Source organism: Schistocerca americana, chromosome 5 (genome assembly GCF_021461395.2).
Source record: "Schistocerca americana isolate TAMUIC-IGC-003095 chromosome 5, iqSchAmer2.1, whole genome shotgun sequence".
Taxonomy (NCBI): domain Eukaryota; kingdom Metazoa; phylum Arthropoda; class Insecta; order Orthoptera; family Acrididae; genus Schistocerca; species Schistocerca americana.
In genome coordinates this window covers 513,559,809-513,581,773 of record NC_060123.1, presented here as the reverse complement: position 1 = coordinate 513,581,773, position 21,965 = coordinate 513,559,809, and the positions used below count along the sequence as shown (strand labels likewise).

The following is a 21,965-nucleotide window of genomic DNA, read 5'->3' as shown; positions in this document are numbered from 1 at the left end:
TATTATGATAGATAAATAAAATAATTAATTCGCATTCCAAATGAAGAATGAATGTCAGCAAGAAAAAAATCAGATCAATTGAAAAAGTTAAAATGATGATTAAAATGATTTTTGAAAGCAGTAGAAATAAAATTACATTTAGACCTTTTAATTGAATAAAAATAGTGATCACCATCATTTTATTAAGATTTAAAAATAAAAATTGTCAAAGCAATTGACAAGATTTGAAATGACAATCCTTTGCATGTGAGGACTGTGTCTCATCCATTACACTATGCAACAAGTCTGTCTAAAATTCCTTTTTTAAAGCTGTAGAGCATCACATGAAATTCCGTGATTCCGTGTTTCTTTTTTACTATCAAACAAGGGCCCACCGGGATGAGTGTGATACCTGTGACGTTAACCTACATCACCATATAAATGGTTTCAGAAAGTCAATTCTAATGCTGGGGACCTCTCCTTGTAAGACTGAAGCTTTAATACGAGATCTAAATGATTAATGGAAAATCTCATATAAAGATGTGAAACAAATACTAACAAAGAGATAGAGGGGCTGGCCAGTACTTACCTCAGCTCAGTACAGCCGATAGATACACAAAACAGAACAGAAAATTTACGTTCCTAGCTTTCGGAACTTTACTTTGTTCCTTCGTCAGGGAGGAGAGGGGGGTGGGGGGAAGAAGGGAAAGTGAATTCAGTTACTCACAACCCAGGTTATGAAGCAACACATAAAGGTAAACAGGGAGGGTAGCAAGGATGGAGGCATTGTTATCAGAGATATTCTACTGTAAGTACTGTGCCAGCTTCAAACCAAAGAGGATGCATACAGAAGTAAAGAGGTATATAGTATAAAGATAAACGCAACTATGTAGGATGAAAAGATGCGTGAACAGCTAAAGAGCAAAGGGAAGAGGAGAAGACTGAGTAAATGGGAGTGAGGTTGGTTAACGTAGGTTCAGTCCAGGGGGATGGCGGCATGAAAGGATGTGTTGGAGTGCAAGTTCCCATCTCCACAGTTCCGAGGGACTGGTGTTGGGTGGGAGAAGCCAAATGGCATGTACGGTGTAGCAGGTTCCTAGGTCCCTAGAATTATGCTGGAGAGCATGCCCTGCTATGGGTATTGGACATATCCTAGGCGGACAGTTCGTCTGCATCCGTTCATGCGCTCAGCCAGTTTAGTTGTCATCATACCGATGTAAAAGGCTGTGCAGTGCAGGCATGTCAGCTGATAAATGACATGTGTTGTTAGCATTGATTCCGTGTTGCTGACGATCTTTTTGTGCCATTGGCTATCTTTCTCTGCCACAGTATCTACCAACAATCACTACCAACAATCTTTTCCGCACCTACCATTATCATCCATTTCCGTCGATTCCGTGTTGCTGGTGATTTTTTTGTGCCATTGGCTATCTTTCTCTGCCACAGTATCTAGTCACCAACTGTGCTAGTTTCATTTCCCTTTATTTAACATTCCATAGTTTTAATGTTCGTTATCAGCTGTTTTCCAGCCAACAATCACTACCAACAATCTTTTCCGCACCTACCGGTATCATACATTTCCATCGATTCTGTGTTGCTGGTGATCTTTTTGTGCCACTGGCTACCTTTCTCTGCCACAGTATCTAGTCACCCCCCTAACCTCCGTAACGTTCTTGTCAAACCCTACAATATTCCCAGACTACCTTCTCTACCCAGTGGTTCCTACCCCTGTAACCGACCCTGATGCAAAACCTTGCGCCATGCATCCCCCCCCACAACCACCTACTCCAGCCCCGCTACTGGTAAAACATATACAATTCAAGGCAGGGCCACATGTGAAAAAACACATGTCATTTATCAGCTGACATGCCTGCACTGCACAGCCTTTTACATCGGTATGATGACAACTAAACTGGCTGAGCGCATGAACGGATGCAGACGAACTGTCCGCCTAGGATATGTCCAATACCCAGTAGCAGAGCATGCCCTCCAGCATAATTCTAGGGACCTAGGAACCTGCTACACCGTACGTGCCATTTGGCTTCTCCCACCCAACACCAGTCCCTCGGAACTGTGGAGATGGGAACTTGCACTCCAACACATCCATTCATCCCGCCATCCCCCAGGACTGAACCTACGTTAACCAACCTCACTCCCATTTACTCAGTCTTCTCCTCCTTCCCTTTGCTCTTTAGCTGTTCACGCATCTTTTCATCCTACATAGTTGCGTTTATCTTTATACTATATACCTCTTTACTTCTGTATGCATCCTCTTTGGTTTGAAGCTGGCACAGTACTTACAGTAGAATATCTTTGTCTTCCCTCTGACAACCATGCCTCCATACTTGCTACCCTCCCTGTTTACCTTTACTTGTTGCTTCATAACCTGGGTTGTGAGTAACTGAATCCACTTTCCATTCTTGCCCCCCCCCCCCCTCCCCCACCCCTCTCCCCTCCCTGACGAAGGAACAAAGTAAAGTTCCGAAAGCTAGGAACGTAAATTTTCTGTTCTGTTTTGTGTATCTATCGGCTGTACTGAGCTGAGGTAAGTACTGGCCAGCCCCTCTATCGCTTTAATATGAGACATATTTACTCAGTTTTTATACATTTATTTATTTGTAACTGCAGTGCTGTATAATTGTTGATGCTATGGATGAAAATCAAAGGAGTATATGTCACTTTTCATTGGAAAGTTCTACAAAGGCATAATTAAAGTTACTGTGCAAGTAAAAGGCACTTTATATGTTGAAAATCAAGAATTAATACCATACGGGTAATTTGTGTGAATGCCTCGACACATATTTGCAAGACAAGCATTACATAAATTCATTAGTGTGTACTTTGTAACCAAGAAACGATCATATGGAACGAAGATTTATGTAGAACTGTCTGAGTAATTACTTCTGTATTATATAGGTTTCCAAATCAATGTACTTATTTTAATGTAATCATAATCAGAATCAGAATCTAAGATACTAATATGGTGTGGAGAATGATTATGTATAAATAATACTTTAGTTTTCTTTTTTCGCATAAAATTAACTCCATAGCATAGTGGATACTCATAAATACAAAGTGCTAAAGAAATATGGTCAAATGCTTTTTTTAAAGCTTGCTTGTTGTAAAGAGAAAATTATACAAAGGAAAGTCAATAAAGGACAATGGACCGATGTAAATTGTTAATCCAAATTCAGTGTTTTTCAGGACACTTACTTTAGCTTCGTAGGAAGCCGTTTCATAATGCCACACTGCATAATTTATTAAGAGAGAGACTCTACAATATGAGCAATTGCAGTACTAAACCTAAAGATAACAGGCGGCTCTTCTCTTCTATTCCCATAAGAAAAAAATAGTGACATGTGCTGTGATACTTGTTGTAAACAAGTGAAATGCCCTTGCAATTATCTCTTCATAGCTTTAAACCAATTTAATTCCAGGTATAAAATGCTATTTGTTAAGGTGACTATCAAACACGAATGCAAAATCCATGGCGCTCTTGATCGGGATCTGTCTATAATAGCAGTGTAATGACATTCAGAATTTGCTGAGTGCTTTTGGGCAAACCGTTACACGATGCCAAGGTCATGGGACTTCGGAGGCAATGAGTGTTGGCAACAAATAATTTGTTCTGCACATCTGAATGCTTACTCTATAGATATTGGTAACCCATGGTATGCTCAGAGTACAAATACTTTCATTCTTACTTCATTTACTGCTATTTATTATTTTTCAATCGTCATTCTATGCAGGCTGTACTTCTTTCCTACAGGTAACACAATTGTAGCTTGTAAGAATATGACATCCATTTACAATGATGCCTCACTTTTCTTCCTATTTTTCTCTACCATGCCATAAAAGTTTATGATGCATGGGGTAACGTCATCATTGAAAAAATGTAACTTGACTCTTTTTCTCTGTCATAATTTTCAGGTGTGAAAACTTGGCTTCATTATTCCTTGGATTGAAGTTCACTGATCGTGCTGATATGGAAGTGTTGTCCAACTACATAAAGGACTTCACAGTGTTTAATAGACTTTGTAAGCAATGTTGAAAAACTCTTCAATTGATATTTATTTTATAATTATATTTTAAGCCCATTTTGCAAACATTGTAGTTGTCAAAGGACATAGAACAGTCGCTTCACATGCATGTATACAAAGGTGGAAAAACAATCAATCATTTCAATATCACTAATACATAGAATAAACACATGAGTATTCAGTGGAAATTGTGTTTAATTAAAGAGAATGTCCATTATCATGTGAATATGTTAGGAAACTAGTAACACATTGCGTTTGTTTTGGTAAACACATTGGTCCCTTTTTGGTTGTATTCAGTACGAATTGATTTCTGCTTAAACTTCTTTGCAGCTGTAGTTTCTTAATTACTATAATTATTGAAGATCTCTCAAATTAATTGTTGATTCTGAAAATTGTTTCACATTACTTTGTTGCTCAAGAATTAGTACTTGATATTCACCGTATGTATCACTTATTGTCATTAGATTATCTTCTTGTGTGTCAACTTGGATATTCAGTGTTTCATCCTGCATAAAATAGAAAACTGTAATTATATATTTGGAAATGTTTTTCTTACTGAGGGACAGCAACACATAGGACTGATTGTATAAACATCACTGACTGGAAGTCAGTTTTGACTGTAGTGCAGAAATTGAACTCTATTCAGGACTCTACTGTACAACTCAAAACTTGGATTCACTGAAGAAGGTTCAGTGATGTTTTGAGCTGCAGTATGGGAGTGGCATAGTCATACATTTACATGTTAATAACAACTCTTTTATTCTTGCAATTTGTATCTGCACAAAACAAAAGTATGGTTCTGTTATGTCACTACATTTTGAACTGACAGTTACATTTGAACCCAAATTTGATCATCGAATTTTCGCGTCAAAGTTTGTTGTACTTCACACTGATATAATCTAGGATAACATTTATACAATACAGACTTCTGAGTTAAGTTTGGTTTGAAGCCATTTTCTGTGTTAATGTACAGTCAAATGTTTATACAATTGGCCCTTGTTGTTTTTATATACAGATTATTAACTGCATGAAGAATGGTAAAACAAACTTGTAAGTACAATTCAGAATGAAGAACATATCAGATATGGTAACAACATTCTAATACCTCAATTACAATACATTTAACACTAATCTCTCTATTACAAAATATGGAAAAGTTGTTTGGATCTGCATTTGCACACAATACAGTTCAGCAAATCTGCATACAAAGCTTTGAAAATAGAAAATTTCAGAGGATGGAGGAAAGTTGTAAGCATTGTACAAAACCTTTTACAAAAATAGTGACTGTGTTGCTGTTGCTGAACAGGAATCCCAATGCCATTTACCCTTAGACAAAATGGTTCTATACTATCGGCACATGCAGTCAGATTATGGGTGAAAAACAGGACGTGCACTTAAGCTGAAATCACCATGAAGGCCCACAAGTTGCTCACAGAAACAAAAAGAGGAGGTCCAAAATGTTATAACCAACCATCAGAAGCATTCTGTGAGACAAATTGCAGCTGTACAGGGTGAAGTATGTGATTATGAAAACCAAATGATTGTTGACTAAAATTAATAACAGTGAAGGCTCTTAACATTGCTATAGATGAGTGACAAGGCACATTTTCATCACAGTGGTTATGTCAGCAAACAAAACTACCATCAACAGGGTGAGGAAAATCCTCACGAAGTCCATCAATGTGTCTTACGCAGACAGAAGATCACAGTGTGATGCATTTTCTCTTCAGTGGGCATAATCGGTCCTTTCTTTCTTTGGGGATGAACATTGTCGAGAGACCACAGTCACATCTAAGCAATATACAGCCATGGTTGATACTTTCCTCACATCTCAATTTAACAGTTTCCTGCAAATGAGTAAGATGGTGGTACAATCTCATTGTACTCAAATTTCAGTGGCAACAGTGCACAGTGTGTTTGGTATCCACATCATTTCAAGGAATGGGGCATTTTATGACCTCCCCAGATCTCAAAATTTATCAGTCTGTGATTACTTCCCTTGGGGGTGTCTACAGAAATTATGACACTGAAAGACACCATTGATTCATAAATCAGAAGCATTCCTATACAGATGATTGAATGTGCTGTGAACGATGTAAACTGCATATTGCCTTTGAGTCTCAATGTAAGAATGATGGCCATCTACAGGATATTGTTTTCATAACATGAACAGTGCATGAAATGGCAATGTGTATGGGTTTTGTCATTGTGATTGAAAATGTTACCTCAGCTTGTTTTGCTGTATCAAAATTGGCCTAGTTTTCTGCCACACCCTGTAAAAGTAATGTACCCAAAGTGGTACTTGGAGCTATGTTTCTGCTGTGGGTAATTATACAAAATGTGTCATTTGCTGTTTCAATTTTTGCAAGAATTCTCTACTTACATCCTGACTAATAAAGAAGATGTTTTAGTTTTCTTTTTAGCTCTTTGGTTATAACCAAAACATCACAATGAGTTTGCTTTTGTGCCCACTAATTAAAAAACTAGAATGATATCTTTTCTGAATGATAAATGAGTGGTATATGATTTTTTACAACTTAGCTGAGTGCTACAACATGAACAGCATATAGTTGGAGACGTTACCAGTTAGGGCTCTCAGGTGATGGAATTAAATACAAATAATGAAAAGAATATAAAGCCAGTTGAGAGTCACATTAACAAAACTGAAATCATTGCTCAGCTTTTAGACAATGTTCCCTTTTAAAGTTAATTAACAAAAACACATGTACATGTACACAGTTTTAGCTGACTACTTCATCCTAGCACTGTAGCCCACCTGGAGTGATTGGGTGTGTAAGGTGTAATGAATGTGATGAAGAGGGAAGGGAGGGAGGGGTGTGTTGAGGGAAGGAAGACATAGTTGAGAGGGAGAGGGAGCAAAGGAATGGGATATGGCACCTAGGAACCCAGCCTGGTGAGAGCAAGGGAAGCTACATGAATCACACAATGAAGTGGTGGAGCGATTTGGGTGAGAAGGAGAAGGAGGGGAGTGGGGTGGAAGGCAGAGACTGTAGAGTGTGTACCGTAGTTGTCAATAGATTAAGTGAAGTAGGAGGCATGAGGACAGGGCTGGAGGTGGGGAGAGGTGTGCTAGCAGAGCTTCAGAGCTGATTGAGGTGAGAAAGAGGAGAGCTAGCAAAGATTGAGGCCACAGAGATGCTTGACCAAATGATGTTCAGTAAGAAGAATTCCAATCTATTTCATTCAAGTTACTGCTGCATGTCAGGATACAGATAGCAAGAGTGCAGCAGCCATTGGTGTCACGCACATTTTGTGCAGCTGCACGTGTTTCCACTGTATGGTCAATCTCACAATTTGGTGCTGGCTGTTATTCCTGGTGGACAATTCATGCAGATGGATTTTCCAGTATAATATCATTTGCTCAATTTTGACTTGTAGTGAAACATATTTCTTAACCCATATTTAAATAAAATTAAGCTAACATAGATCCATTTGTTAGCAATTACCTGAAGAACAATTTGAGACAGTTCTGGATCAGAGGCACACACCTCTGGGTTTAGTGCCTGCTTCAGAGGACTGTCATTGGAGCTGGAAGCTGCATCTTCCTCTAGATTCATGCTCTGCTTCTTCCATGTACATATATCTTCATATGTAAAATCAGTTCGTGCAGATCCTTTGCAGGATTCTTCCTCATGGAATTCTGATGTTACTACTGTTTCCTCTGTCAGTGGCACAGGCATGCTGGCTGCTGTTACTATAAAGCAAGTATCTGATATGACCTCTGTTCCGGAATCATCTTGCACACCCTGAATATTGGTAGCTGTTATCTGTTGGAGCAAAAACACGTTAAAGATGGTACCAAGGCTTCAGTGAGGTTTTTATATTGCACTGATTAATATAGATACATATTCTTTTCAGAGGGTGCTGCTGGCCATTAAAACTAAGCAAGGATAGCAAATAACAGAAGTGTAATTATTGTACATGTGCAGCAAACTAGGAAGAATAGACGATTAAATTATCAGGTGATTTGTGGATGTATAGGGTGTGAAATTTAGTACAGCGTGCTGCCAGCTCTGGCAGCAATATTGGTTTTAACTTGGCTGGGTATCACAGTGACAGATATATTTAAATGATTCCGAGCTGCTTTCAATCTGTGGCAGCAAGTGAGGTGGCACAGCGGCCAGCACACTGGACTTGCATTCAGGAATATGACAGTTGAAATCTGCATCCAAATATCCCATATCCTGATTTATGTTGTTTTCTGTGATTTCCCTAAATCACTCCAGGCAACTGCTGGGATGGTTCTTGTGAAAAGGCATTGCTGATTTCCTTCCCCATCCTTGAAACAATCTGAGCTTGTGCTCCATCTCTAATGATCTGGTTGTTGATGTGACATTAAACAATAACCTACTTCCTTCCTTCTTTTCAAGTCTACATCACAGTTAATGAGTCACAGTGCCAGCTAGTGGTGGTGTGCCAGTCCCTTGGCAACCCATGTCTAGATGTTATCAATGGGTGTTGTTGTTGTTGTTGTTGTTGTTGTGGTCTTCAGTCCTGAGACTGGTTTGATGCAGCTCTCCATGCTACTCTATCCTGTGCAAGCTTCTTCATCTCCCAGTACCTACTGCAACCTACATCCTTCTGAATCTGTTTAGTGTATTCATCTCTCGGTCTCCCTCTACGATTTTTACCCTCCACACTGCCCTCCACTACTAAATTGGTGATCCCTTGATGCCTCAGAACATGTCCTACCAATCGATCCCTTCTTCTAGTCAAGTTGTGCCACAAACTTCTCTTCTCCCCAATCCTATTCAATACCTCCTCATTAGTTACGTGATCTACCCACCTTATCTTCAGCATTCTTCTGTAGCACCACATTTCGAAAGCTTCTATTCTCTTCTTGTCCAAACTAGTTATCGTCCATGTTTCACTTCCATACATGGCTACACTCCATACAAATACTTTCAGAAACGACTTCCTGACACTTAAATCTATACTCGATGTTAACAAATTTCTCTTCTTCAGAAACGCTTTCCTTGCCATTGCCAGTCTACATTTTATATCCTCTCTACTTCGACCATCATCAGTTATTTTACTCCCTAAATAGCAAAACTCCTTTACTACTTTAAGTGTCTCATTTCCTAATCTAATTCCCTCAGCATCACTCGATTTAATTTGACTACATTCCATTATCCTGGTTTTGCTTTTGTTGATGTTCATCTTATATCCTCCTTTCAAGACACTGTCCATTCCGTTCAACTGCTCTTCCAAGTCCTTTGCTGCCTCTGACAGAATTACAAAGTTTTTACTTCTTCTCCATGAATTTTAATACCTACTCCGAATTTTTCTTTTGTTTCCTTTACTGCTTGCTCAATATACAGATTGAATAACATCGGGGAGAGGCTACAACCCTGTCTCACTCCTTTCCCAACCATTGCTTCCCTTTCATGCCCCTCGACTCTTATAACTGCCATCTGATTTCTGTACAAATTGTAAATAGCCTTTCGCTCCCTGTATTTTATACCTGCCACGTTCAGAATTTGAAAGAGAGTATTCCAGTTAACATTGTCAAAAGTTTTCTCTAAGTCTACAAATGCTAGAAACGTAGGTTTGCCTTTCCTTAATCTTTCTTCTAAGATAAGTCGTAAGGTTAGTATTGCCACACGTGTTCCAACATTTCTACGGAATCCAAACTGATCTTCCCCGAGGTCCGCTTCTACCAGTTTTTCCATTCGTCTGTAAAGAATTCGTGTTAGTATTTTGCAGCTGTGACTTATTAAACTGATAGTTCGGTAATTTTCACATCTGTCAACACCTGCTTTCTTGGGATTGGAATTATTATATTCTTCTTGAAGTCTGAGGGTATTTTTCGCCTGTCTCATACATCTTGCTCACCAGATGGTAGAGTTCTGTCATGACTGGCTCTCGCAAGGCCATCAGTAGTTCTAATGGAATGTTGTCTACTCCCGGGGCCTTGTTTCGACTCGTGTCTTTCAGAGCTCTGTCAAACTCTTCACGCAGTATCTTATCTCCCATTTCGTCTTCATCTACATCCTCTTCCATTTCCATAATATTGTCCTCAAGTACATCGCCCTTGTATAAACCCTCTAAATACTCCTTCCACCTTTCTGCCTTCCCTTCTTTGCTTAGAACTGGGTTGCCATCTGAGCTCTTGATATTCATACAAGTGGTTCTCTTCTCTCCAAAGGTCTCTTTAATTTTCCTGTAGGCAGTATCTATCTTACCCCTAGTGAGACAAGCCTCTACATCCTTACATTTGTCCTCTAGCCATCCCTGCTTAGCCATTTTGCACTTCCTGTCGATCTCATTTTTGAGACGTTTGTATCCCTTTTTCCTGCTTCATTTACTGCATTTTTATATTTTCTCCTTTCATCAATTAAATTCAATATTTCTTCTGTTACCCAAGGATTTCTATTAGCCCTCGCCTTTTTACCTACTTGATCGTCTGCTGCCTTCACTACTTCTTCTCTCAGAGCTACCCATTCTTCTTCTACTGTATTTCTTTCCCCCATTCCTGTCAATTGTTCCCTTATGCTCTCCCTAAAACTCTCTACAACCTCTGGTTCTTTCAGTTTATCCAGGTCCCATCTCCTTAGATTCCCACCTTTTTGCAGTTTCTTCAGTTTCAATCTGCAGTTCATAACCAATAGATTGTGGTCAGAATCCACATCTGCCTCTGGAAATGTCTTACAATGTAAAACCTGGTTCCTAAATCTCTGTCTTACCATAATATATAATCTATCTGATACCTTTTAGTATCTCCAGGATTCTTCCAGGTATACAACCTTCTTTTATGATTCTTGAACCAAGTGTTAGCTATGATTAAGTTATGCTCTGTGCAAAATTCTACAAGGCGGCTTCCTCTTTCTTTTCTTCCCCCCAACCCATATTCACCTACTATGTTTCCTTCTCTCCCTTTTCCTACTGACGAATTCCAGTCACCCATGACTATTAAATTTTCGTCTCCCTTCACTACCTGAATAATTTCTTTTATCTAGTCATACATTTCATCTATTTCTTCATCATCTGCAATGGGTGATAGATCTGACGAATGTGCTGGCTAGGGCAAGTCAAACACACTTTTTATCAAAGTAGGTCAGAACAGCAAAGGCAACATGCAGCCTTGCATTATGTTGTTGTAAGAGAATGCCACAAGAATCTTGAATATATGGCACAGCTGCCAACCTCAACAACCCGTAAATGTAATATCGGCTGTCCAAATTACTGTCTGTGCAAAACACAAGTGAATGTTTCTGAGTCTAGCAGACCCACACATTCCTAGATCACTACGGCCATCTGCTAAGACAGGCAGCATTTTTTCCTTTGCATATGACTTCTGCCACAAGCTATCGATTCTGCCACACGACTGGATACCAGGATACTATAGTCACTGGTTGTCGGTTCAAAGAAGGTAGCTCAGGCTACTAGCAATGCTTCCACCAACCCGGCTTTGCTCCCAGTCTGGCTCTTCTCCTTGTGGTATCACCATATGTTCAGCTCCATGCTCTCTGCATGATCGACACACCATTTGGTGACAAGTTTGGTGTCGAAACCTCACTGTTGAATTTAAAGATATGCCTGCACCACACCAACTATGGAGACCAGTGAGTAATTATAAGTTTGTGCCATAAACATTCCGATCAGCCTGTGTTCTGCACCCACATGCATACCATCTGAGTCTGCCCATCATGCCATGTAACCTTCACTCCTGATCTGCCCCATCAATATTTCCTGCAAGAGACAATTAGTAGTCTGCCCATCATGTCGTATAACCTTCGCTCTTGATCTGCCCCATCAATGTTTCCTGCAAGAGACAATTTATCCACCAAGAAACTGTTGATCTTTGAGACTAACTCATGCCCCTTCTAACCATGTGTAGATACTGTTCTTTATACATCATCCATCAAGTCCCATTTCACTACCTTATATTCAATATAGCAAATTAGGTATGGAAAACTTCCCACACTGGTGACCTGATGATAAAATTTGACGACTTAATTTTCAAATTTGGCATGTTGTTGGCTCGTCTCATTAGGCATGCAGACCCACTCCCACCAACTTGTAAACCACACCAACAACTTCTGTTAGCATGTTCCTGCTCCATCGTCTCACAATATCATCATCAACCTGGCCATGCACCTTGCAGAGCTGGAATGCTGCAACACTGAGCTGCATGCAGATCTTGTGGTGACATGTCCACCAGCAGCCCAAATCCTGGTGCCAGCCTCAGCATCTGCCGCCGCCACCACTGTTCCTATTGGCCCCGACGCGTTGATGTCCAATCCCCTGCCTGCTGGTGCCACTCCATCTGCTAGTGCAGCAGCCTGCACACCACTCTTCAATCCCCAAGACCCAAGACTGTGGTTTTTCTCTGTGGACACCATCTTTGCCGGCTGTGGAATCACCTAAGATGCCACCAAGTTTGATATGGTGATTGAGCCAACATATGTAATGGAGATCGGCAACATCATCTTATCACACCCTGCCACCGACTGCTATGAGACATTCCAGCGTCACCACCTATTACAACTCACATGGTTGTAGATGCAGCATGTCTGGGTCCTCCTTTCCACTGAGTGGTGGGGAGACTGGCAACTCTTGTAATTCCTGCATTACCTCGAAAGTCAGATGGAGCCACATGTGGTTTCTAATGGTCCCCTGTACAGCATCTTGCTGGCTCACCTCTCGGTCCTGATACAAACAGATGTGGCTTCACACCAACCTCTCCCTCACTGACGCTGCCAGCCTCACTGACAGGTGCTGGTCTCCCTGGCGGCCACCACCATTGCCATGCTGGCTGCTGTGGACGAGCGGTTCTAGGCGCTTAAGTCTGGAACCGCGCGACTTCTACAGTAACAGGTTCGAATGCTGTCTCGGGCATGGATGTGTGTGATTCCTTAGGTTAGCTAGGTTTAAGTAGTTCTAAGTTCTTGGGGACTGATGACCTCAGATGTTAAGTCCCATAGTGCACAGAGCCATTTGAACCATCTGAACCATTGCCATGGGCTAACACCCCCCCCCCCCCCCCACCTGGTGCATTCAGCTCTGACCATCACGCCACCCTCCCTGCCATGAACTCATTCGCGTCACTGCTCAGTTTGCTGCTAATGACATCACCAGCCACTACCCCATCCTCTGGCCTAGCCAACACGGCAATACTGCAGGCAACCGTGGGCCGCCGTGATTCCAATTGCCACCTTTCCCGCCGCAGCACTAACTGTCTGTGCAACGACAGCTACTGCCACCACAACTCCAGCCACCTGCTGACACCTTTTGCTCTGCTGGTACCACAACCATTTCAGCCTGGACACACCGAACTTCAAGCAGCTATGCTCTTGTCACCCAAACACAAACAACTAGCAGGATTAGACACACCCGGCTGCTCATCAGTCTCGCAGCACCTGTTCGTCTGACATGCTCACTCCGCCACACCTTTCCTGAGCAACATGGCTACGAGTTGTCTATCTTTCCAAGGCATCTTGTAGGTGACCCTTGCATCACCTCAGCCATAATCCTGATAGCAGTGAATAAGTCTACCATCACTAGCTATGGCATACATTATTGCGTCCTTGACCTCAGCTTGCAATGGACCGCTCCTGAACATTCACCATCGCTGATGTTACTGACCCCATTATCAGAGCAGACTTTGTCGGCTATTAGCACCTGTTTCCTGAAGTTGCCAACCAGCACCTCATTGATATCAGTACTGGAAAATCAATGAAGTGCACAACTTGTTTCACTGTTTTCTTTGATTTAAAGCAGGTGGCACATTTCGGCCCATATACCAACCTCGTGACCAAAAATCTTGCTCTCACACATCCACTGAGTGCACTTCAGGTGGTCTGCTGGCCACAGCCCCTATGACCACACAAACTCAAGATTGCCAAGGGCAAGTTTGATGAGCTGTTCGTTGTCAGCATGCTACATCCTTCAAAGAGCCTGTTGGCATCCACCCTTCCAGTTGCCAAGAAGAAGGATGGCTTCTGGTGCCCAAGTGGAAATTACCAGAAGCTGAAAGCACATACCTTCCTGGAACGGTACTTGGTGTTGCTCACACACAGCTATGTGTTGGTTGAAGCTACAATTTTCTGCATCAAAGCTTATCCAAAAGATTGCCATCATCACCCCATATGGGCTCCACAAGAGTTCCTTCACTACATTTGGCCTCCATAATGATGCCCAAATGTGGCAGTGATCCTTGGACGGCATCTTGGACAACATGCTCTTTCTTCCATGATGCCCAAGGAACACCGTGAGTACTTATGCAGTATTTTTTAATGCCTCCGTGAGCACCTATACAGTATTTTTTAATGCCTCCATGATACCGGCATCGTCATCAATATGGCAAAGTGCATTCTTGGTGCCAGTGAGGTGGATCCTGGGTCACATCATCTCTGCTGCTCGTTCATGTACCCTGCCCAACAAGGTGGAGGCTGTCTTCGAATTCCTGTCCCCAGAGACATTCAAGGACCTCTGCAGCTCCCTCAGCATGTTAAACTTCTTCCATCACTATCTGAGGAACCACTGCTATACAGAAGCCACTCATAATGTACATTTATGGCCCTGAAAACAAAGGGCAACAAGCCGGTGCTGTGGATGCCAAAAATAAAAGACAACTTCTCTGCCACAAAGGATGACTTGGCTGCTACCCTGCTTGCCAACCTTCATCCTACCACCCCAGCTTGCCATTGGGGTTGACACCAGTGAGACAGCCATTGGTGCTGCCCTGTAGCAGCATACTAGAAATACCTGGCAGCAACTTCTTTCTTCACCAGCAAGCTCTCAGCACTCACTGGCACTAGAGCACATACGACAGAGAGCTCCATATCATCTACAAGGTAATCAAATACTTTCAGCCATTGGTGGAGGCCCAGCACGTAATCACATCACGGTCTTCACCAATCACATGCTTGTAACATCTTTGCAAAATCAATTTGACTAGTGTTCCCCATCAATTCCGGCAGCTGTCCTTCATCTCCGAATTTGCTACTGACATACATCAAGTCACTGAAACTGACGTCATTGCTGATTGCCTCACCCACATCTGCACCGTTGCCTCTTCCCTGGATTGTCAGTCACTTAGGACCATGCAGAAGGATGACACAGAACTCTCCCAGCCACACCTGGATGCTGCTTCCGGACTCTGCCTTCAACATACGTCAGATCTCGACTCAAAAAGCAGTATTTGATATATGCTCATTCCTGCTTACTGCCTTCTGGAAGGCCACTCTTGGCTGGTTGCCCAACATGGCACACACCAGTACGGGTATGTCTACTGCTCTGATGATGCAGCATTTCCTGTGGCTGGGTGTTCAGAGGGACTTCAGGATCTTGGTCTGCACATGTCTTGCCTGTCAGCGCACCAAGGTTGGTAAATGCTCCCTGTCACTGCATTCCCAGACATCCAGCATTGCTTCAATCACATTCACATGGACATTGTTAGCCCTCGGCCTTCCTCTGACAGCTGCTTAGCACTGTAAAAATTAGCAAGTGCCCCTCTACAAGAATCTTTGAGACTAATTCATGTTCCTTGTATCAGTTCAGCATCTAGAAAAGTATTATTTTCTTCTAATCATGTTTAGACACTGTTCTTTATACATGTTCTATCATGGCTCGTTTCACTACTTTGTATTCAGTTTAGTAAACTACTAGAGAAATCTTCCCACAGTACCATCCCTTAACACCAAGTGAGGTGCTGGGCCACGATGACGATGAATGCAATCTGGCAATGTTGGTTCTCCTCAGAGGCTCAAGATACATGTAGTGGCTATAACAGTTCCACAAGACCAAGTGAACAGTCTGTCCCCTTCGGTGCTAGTCGTGTGAGGCCTCTGAGGTCCTGCATGAGATTAAATATGTTGTTCGTGAACCAATTGCTTCCATATTCAATAGGAACCCATCGATTCCACATTCACTAGTAGTTGTGGAATCACAATCAATGAGAGCGGCAATATTGCATAATGATTGACCATTATCTTCATAGTCCACAGTCCTGCTGCTGTTGAATTCAGATATATGTTACTCAAAGCTTAACAATTTCTTCACAAACAACCAAAATACAAATGTGATTTCTGAATGTGAAACCTGCAACATAATATTTCCTTGCATACAGAATGAAGATTGCATTGCCCACAACTCATCACCAGTAATGATTTCTTTCAGAAAATCATGCTCTTTTGAAGCGTAGTGCATTAAGTGATCCAAACTTGTCCTTATTCACTGACCCTTGTGGTTGTCTGTCAAATTTTTGGGCACCCAGCAGCGAGCATTTAATTTTGTTAAATTTCAGCGTGTTATGGACAGTATCGTACACTGCATCCCAGGAAATGTTGCGCTGCTGCTATGTGTGTTACTTTCCAATCTTCCCTCGTAATTTCAGTTTATTTAAAGGTGCATTTATAAAAGCATGATCTATTATTATTTCTGAAGATTTAGTGCTCCTTGTTGGGCTATTTACATGCAGATTCATATTATATGTGCTTACAACATCATGAAAAGATTTTATACAGCTGTTCTGTTTCAATGTACTTATATTTAGGTCACCAGTTACTATTAAGTATGGGAATTCTTTAGTAGCATTGCCAAGCAGTACTTCAAGTTCTATTAGGAAATATTTTATCATTGAGTTTGGAGAACAAATTATATCTAATATTAGACATTTGTCGCCGTGAAAATTTGTTTGAATTGCAGCTGCTTCAAAACACATTCCTACAGTTTGTAACTGGCCATGGAACACATTTACTCATACTCCTCTGCACATACAATGCTACTGCCAAAGGATGACACACTATTTATAACCCTGTAAATGGTACATTTTTATTTCATTTTAAGTCAGTCCATGCTCAACTGTTATGAAGATATTTGGTACCTCTGCAACAAGCAGAACTTGTACCTTCTCTGCTTTTTTAATAGCACATTGAACATTTTGATGGAATATTTATAGCGCATAATTAGTTTAAATTTCTATTCTATGTTCTATTTTGTTTTGTTTTAACTGTGGATATCAGAATTCCTGGTCTTTCAGTAGTGCAGCTCACTCCCTTTAAACTTAAATGCCCTTGGTGACTTTGTCAAAGAAGGGTCTGGAATAAAAACACTTTATCACAATATTTCTGAGCCATATAGTGTTATCCATTACTTTCTCTCTGAGCTCAAAGTCAACATTAACTTTGAAACTGTTATTAAGCCCTTTTGTTTTAAAGCTTTTAAGAACAGTCTTTTGCAGGAAGCTAATGATATTTTCAGGAGTTGTGCCTCTTTTGACACGGCTCAGGTGTAGCCATGCTCTTTTTCTCACCATACAGCATTTCTTGTTCATCTCCCGTGCCAACTGTTGTCTTGATACTGGTTCAGATTCATCATTTTTAGATGCAAAGGAATTCTGGGGTAGTGAGTCCACATTTTGTTTGGTGCTCGATAGTGCATTTTTGTATGAATGATTGTGTTCTTCAGTCACAGTCTCAACACACTTTTTCCCTTCAGTACCCACAAAGATTTTTGCTGCATTCATTGTCAAAATATACATTTCTTCTCTTTTTCCTGTGTACTTCCTGGAAACGTGCATCTTCATTTTTGCAGAATTTCTGTCTGTGGAATTTGTAAGATTGTTGGGACTATTTAGATCATAAAACTGATTTGTTTCAGTTTCATTTGATTGTTTTCTGTTTACATTTGGAGTGTGTGTGACTTAACAGCGTGCTTTTGTTTATTAATTTTGTTGGATTGTTTTCTACTTACATGTGAACCACATCCGTCTGTAGTGTTGCATTGCTGGCTCTCAGCTAAATGTTTGGGGAAATCATATGCAATACATAACGAACTGTTTTCTGCAGTTTGTCGAAATCTTGAGAGCTCTGACCTGATGCACAACACTTTATATATTTACTGTTTACACTTTGGTTCTACAAGAGTTCATGTCATTATCTTGCGTGGAATCATACCACACTAGAATCACTACCCACACACCGCATGCTGTTTTCAGGGGTTTCTTAACTTCATTTTTCAAAGTACTTAGATGACCACGATAAATATTTTTCTAATCTTGCATTTGAATTGAGAATTGTGACTAGCTTTGCATTTATTGAGTTATCATTTGATAGTACGAAATCTTGTCGAATTAACAAGTGAACGAACTCCAATAAGTTGGCCCACTTGTTAACACCATTTCCTAATGTTTTAGGTTCCTGTCTTCCTTTTTCTCCAAAACGTTCAAGGACTAATCTCTTCTCACAGGCTTTACAATGAAACTTAATTCTCTCTTTAATACATCACAACATGGGCTTCAGTGTTACTGACGCCTAAACAATCATCGTTAAAGGATTTTCTGTGCCACAATCCACACAGCACAACTGTCGCATTTGGCCAGTGCAAACATACTGCCAGGAGGTGAACATCTCAGAACCACAGATAGAAATTCAAATACTGTCTATTTCTAGCTTTCAGAATTCTAGCTTCCTTTTTCAAGGTAAAATAGAGGAAATATTGGGGTGTAACAGGAAAGACAAGTCACACAGAAGCCACTCTTAACCCACATTGTCTGAGGAGGAAAAAAGTAGGTAGCAGTATAAAACAAGGAAGGGGGTCACAGATTGAACATCACCAGAATTGATTTTTATGCCCCTTCACCAGAAATGAAGGTGTTTGGGGCTTCCAACTTCATTAAAATTGTTATCAGAGTAACTTAAAGAATGATTTCAGTATTCAAATCATACGAAATGGATGGAAAGTGAATTCAGTTTAATATTTTATTGTAAAATTAGTTCTGCCATTGTAAAACATATTCAGCCTATTCTAAATGAAAAGTCATACTTGCCTCCGTTTCTGTTGGTGCCAGTAAAAATTGTGTCATGGTTTCCCCTGCTTTGGACCCAAAATCTATATTGAAATAAGAAAAAAATGTCATCAGCATATTACAGAACTGTCAATAAAAACTAAAATTAAGAAAGTAAGTTGGAAACCTGTTGTGTTGGCAGAAGAGCCAACACTGTGTTACTAGAGGAGGCTGAAATGCACGCATTTTAGCTCACACAGGCTGGCGTGAGGAGGGATGAACTATACTGACGTGAGGTCTGGAACATGACAAGGAATGAGTATTCAGAAAGCGGACGTAATTAGTTTCATACTTACCTTTAATCCATTAATGATGAATGTCGCTCTTGACGGTACATGATTCACAATATTATCTGTTCAGATTATAGTAATTGAATATGGCGCCTTGTTAGGTAGTAGAAAATGATGTAGCTGAAAGCTATGCTAAACTGTCGTCTCGGCAAATGAGAGCGTATGTAGACAGTGAACCATCGCTAGCAAAGTCGGCTGTACAACTGGAGCGAGTGCTAGGGAGTCTCTCTAGACTAGACCTGCCGTGTGGCAGCGCTCGGTCTGCAATCACTGATAGTGGCGGCACGTGGGTCCGACGTATACTAATGGACCGTGGCCCATTTAAAGGCTACCACCTAGCAAGTGTGGTGTCTGGCGGTGACACCACAAAACCAATTCAAATTTGGCAGCTGAAGCATGCCAGAAATGCAAATGCAAAACTTATTGAACATTGACCTACTGTGGGGAGGGGGAGGGGGGGGGGTGGCTCTGAGTTTTAAGGGACTTTTCCCTCTTCTTTGTCTTCCTTTAAATTGAGTTTTGTTTCCAAGAAAATAACTCCATAGTTTCACAGCTTGAGATTCAGTAACTTCCAGTTCTGATTTTGTATTACTCCTCTTCACAAATAATTGATGGTTACGATGTGTTCATGGTGTATGTCTTAACAAGCATTGAGTCTACAGTTAATTCTTCATTCATTCTAAATTCTTGTTAAAAAAAACTGTTAACTGGTGATTTGTAAAATGTAAGTACACTACATACCTTATTTCTTTTGGTTTCACTTCTTACGCTCAGTAAGCAAAGGTCAGAAGGTCAGTAACTGTTTCTTGGGGCTAAGCATATGGTACTGCCATTCTGGCTTGGACAACAATTGTCCATGTCAGATAATATGTATATCGTATGAAGCATAAAAAATTGGGTACTGTTTCTGTCTTGGGCAGCCAACATTACAGAAGCGAGAATGAGCTTACTATCTCGCACTGCACCCGTTTCCTTGTGCTCTTGCAGCTTCCACCATTCACCATACCTCGCACTATCCCCGCTTACTATCTCGCACTGCAGCCATTTCCTTGTGCTCTTGCTGCTTCCACCATTCACCATTCCCCGCACTAACCCTAAAAATAGCAAAGGAGACGTGTTTGCATATATAAAGCTAGCTCTCACTTTCCCAATTGCTCTATTATGGTACTAAAATGAAATGCATTTTCAACTCAATACTTATTAATCTCTATGGCTTGGTACTATAATTTTTTGTACTTACAAACGTTTCCCCTTTTCTTTCAACAGGTTCATAATATTACACTTGTTTTATATCCATCCAGCTATACTAGTTGTTTTGTCACTGATGGTCTGACAGACCTAACACACCTGCAAATATTTCAGTTGTGTTCTCACTTCTGTTTGTAAGTATTAGCGGAGGTCAGGCAATACTGGCCAGCAGTCATGTAATGTTTCCCAAAATGATGAGAGATTGCAGCACAAACATACTTTCTATCATTGTTTGCTCTCAACAATTAACCATTGAAGTAATGAAAGGTTATTTCCAGTATAATAATAAAATACATGTCACCATCTACTCTTTGGGAATAGTAATGACTACACCTGCCCAATTTATTATGAGTTTCTAAGCATACAATGAATTAGGGTTGGTAAACATTCACACCAGTGAATCAGGAGCACAAAAGAATTATACCCAGCAATTACATATATGTACTAGGGCATTTAAAGCATTGATTTTTGGAAATAGTGTCAAAAGTTAAGTCACATCATAAACCAGAGAGTAGATTGAAGATAATCTCTCTTGCAAATAATTTGTCAATTATATGAAAGCGTGATGTCTGTTCTTTCAGACATGTCCGAAAGAATGGACACCACGCAGGATCTGCAGCTTTGATACATTATATGTAAATTGAAGTTGGAGAAGGGAGAAAGGAAGAGAAAGAAAAGGAAAAGAAAAGAAAGGAAAGGGATTACTGACGTCAGCTGCATCAGGATGTTATGCGGAATCAGTGGCGACGAGTGAAAACGTGTACTGGACTGGGATTTGAACCCAGGATCTGCTGAACAGACACTGCACATTCATTTAAGTGATTCACCTAGATCAGCAATGGAACCATCTTCTTCAGTGCAGGTGCTCAAATATGTTCGCCCTTCTGCAGGAATCTCAGAGTAGCAACAGTGGAGGAAACGGACACGGTGTGCGGATAGATGACGCTTTTTGGGAATGTAGATGGGCCATGAGGCACGCCAAGCTAGTTCACGTGGATGCGCTAACGCTGTGTCCTGGATGGCGCAGTGATTAATGCACCTGCCAGACATTCCAGGTTCAAATCCCAATCTGGTACCCATTTTTACTTGTCGCCGCTGATTCCATGTAACCTTACAGTGCAGCTGACATCAGTAATCTATTCCCTTTCTCGTCCCTCCACCTTCAATTTACATGTTATTTGTGTCAATTTAAAAAAAGTTATTAGAGCAGGAGCTATTCTGTAATTACTTTTATAAGCACAGTTTTGTTCCCTACAGCTACACTATATTGCATATTTTACAGTATGATTCATTCATAAATATCCTGAAGTTTTACAAGATTCACATTTTAGTGGTTTGGTGGATGTCTGGCAGTTTTATGTACAAAGATTTATTCAATCTTACCTCGTTAACCTATAATTAAAATGTCAACTTTCAACATAACTTAGACCTCTGGCTATGCTAAGATTTTGTATTTACATTTGTTGGCTTTGCTAACTCTCATCCAAACTGTCGCCTTTGAGTCTAAACTATACCTCCGGATATGCTACAGATCAGTCTGTCAGCACAAAATACATTTCAAAATACAATATAGACACAACAAAATAATGTGTTCTG

General features: G+C 40.7%; 1 protein-coding gene across 2 annotated transcripts in view; it reads right to left on the bottom strand.

Moving 5' to 3' along the window:
* Positions 1 to 4,077: 4,077 nt before the first annotated feature.
* Positions 4,078 to 21,965, bottom strand: part of LOC124615535 — a 147,266-nt gene continuing 129,378 nt past the window's right edge. Inside the window, exons 10-12 of one of the 2 annotated variants that reach the window (XM_047143499.1) lie at positions 18,814 to 18,875; positions 7,487 to 7,807; positions 4,078 to 4,525 (exon numbers count right to left, since the gene is read on the bottom strand). In XM_047143499.1, coding sequence (XP_046999455.1) covers positions 4,373 to 4,525; positions 7,487 to 7,807; positions 18,814 to 18,875 — 536 coding nt within the window. In that variant the 3' untranslated portion in view covers positions 4,078 to 4,372. The remainder of the gene's footprint in view (positions 4,526 to 7,486; positions 7,808 to 18,813; positions 18,876 to 21,965) is intronic. The other variant, XM_047143500.1, reaches the window with a different exon arrangement.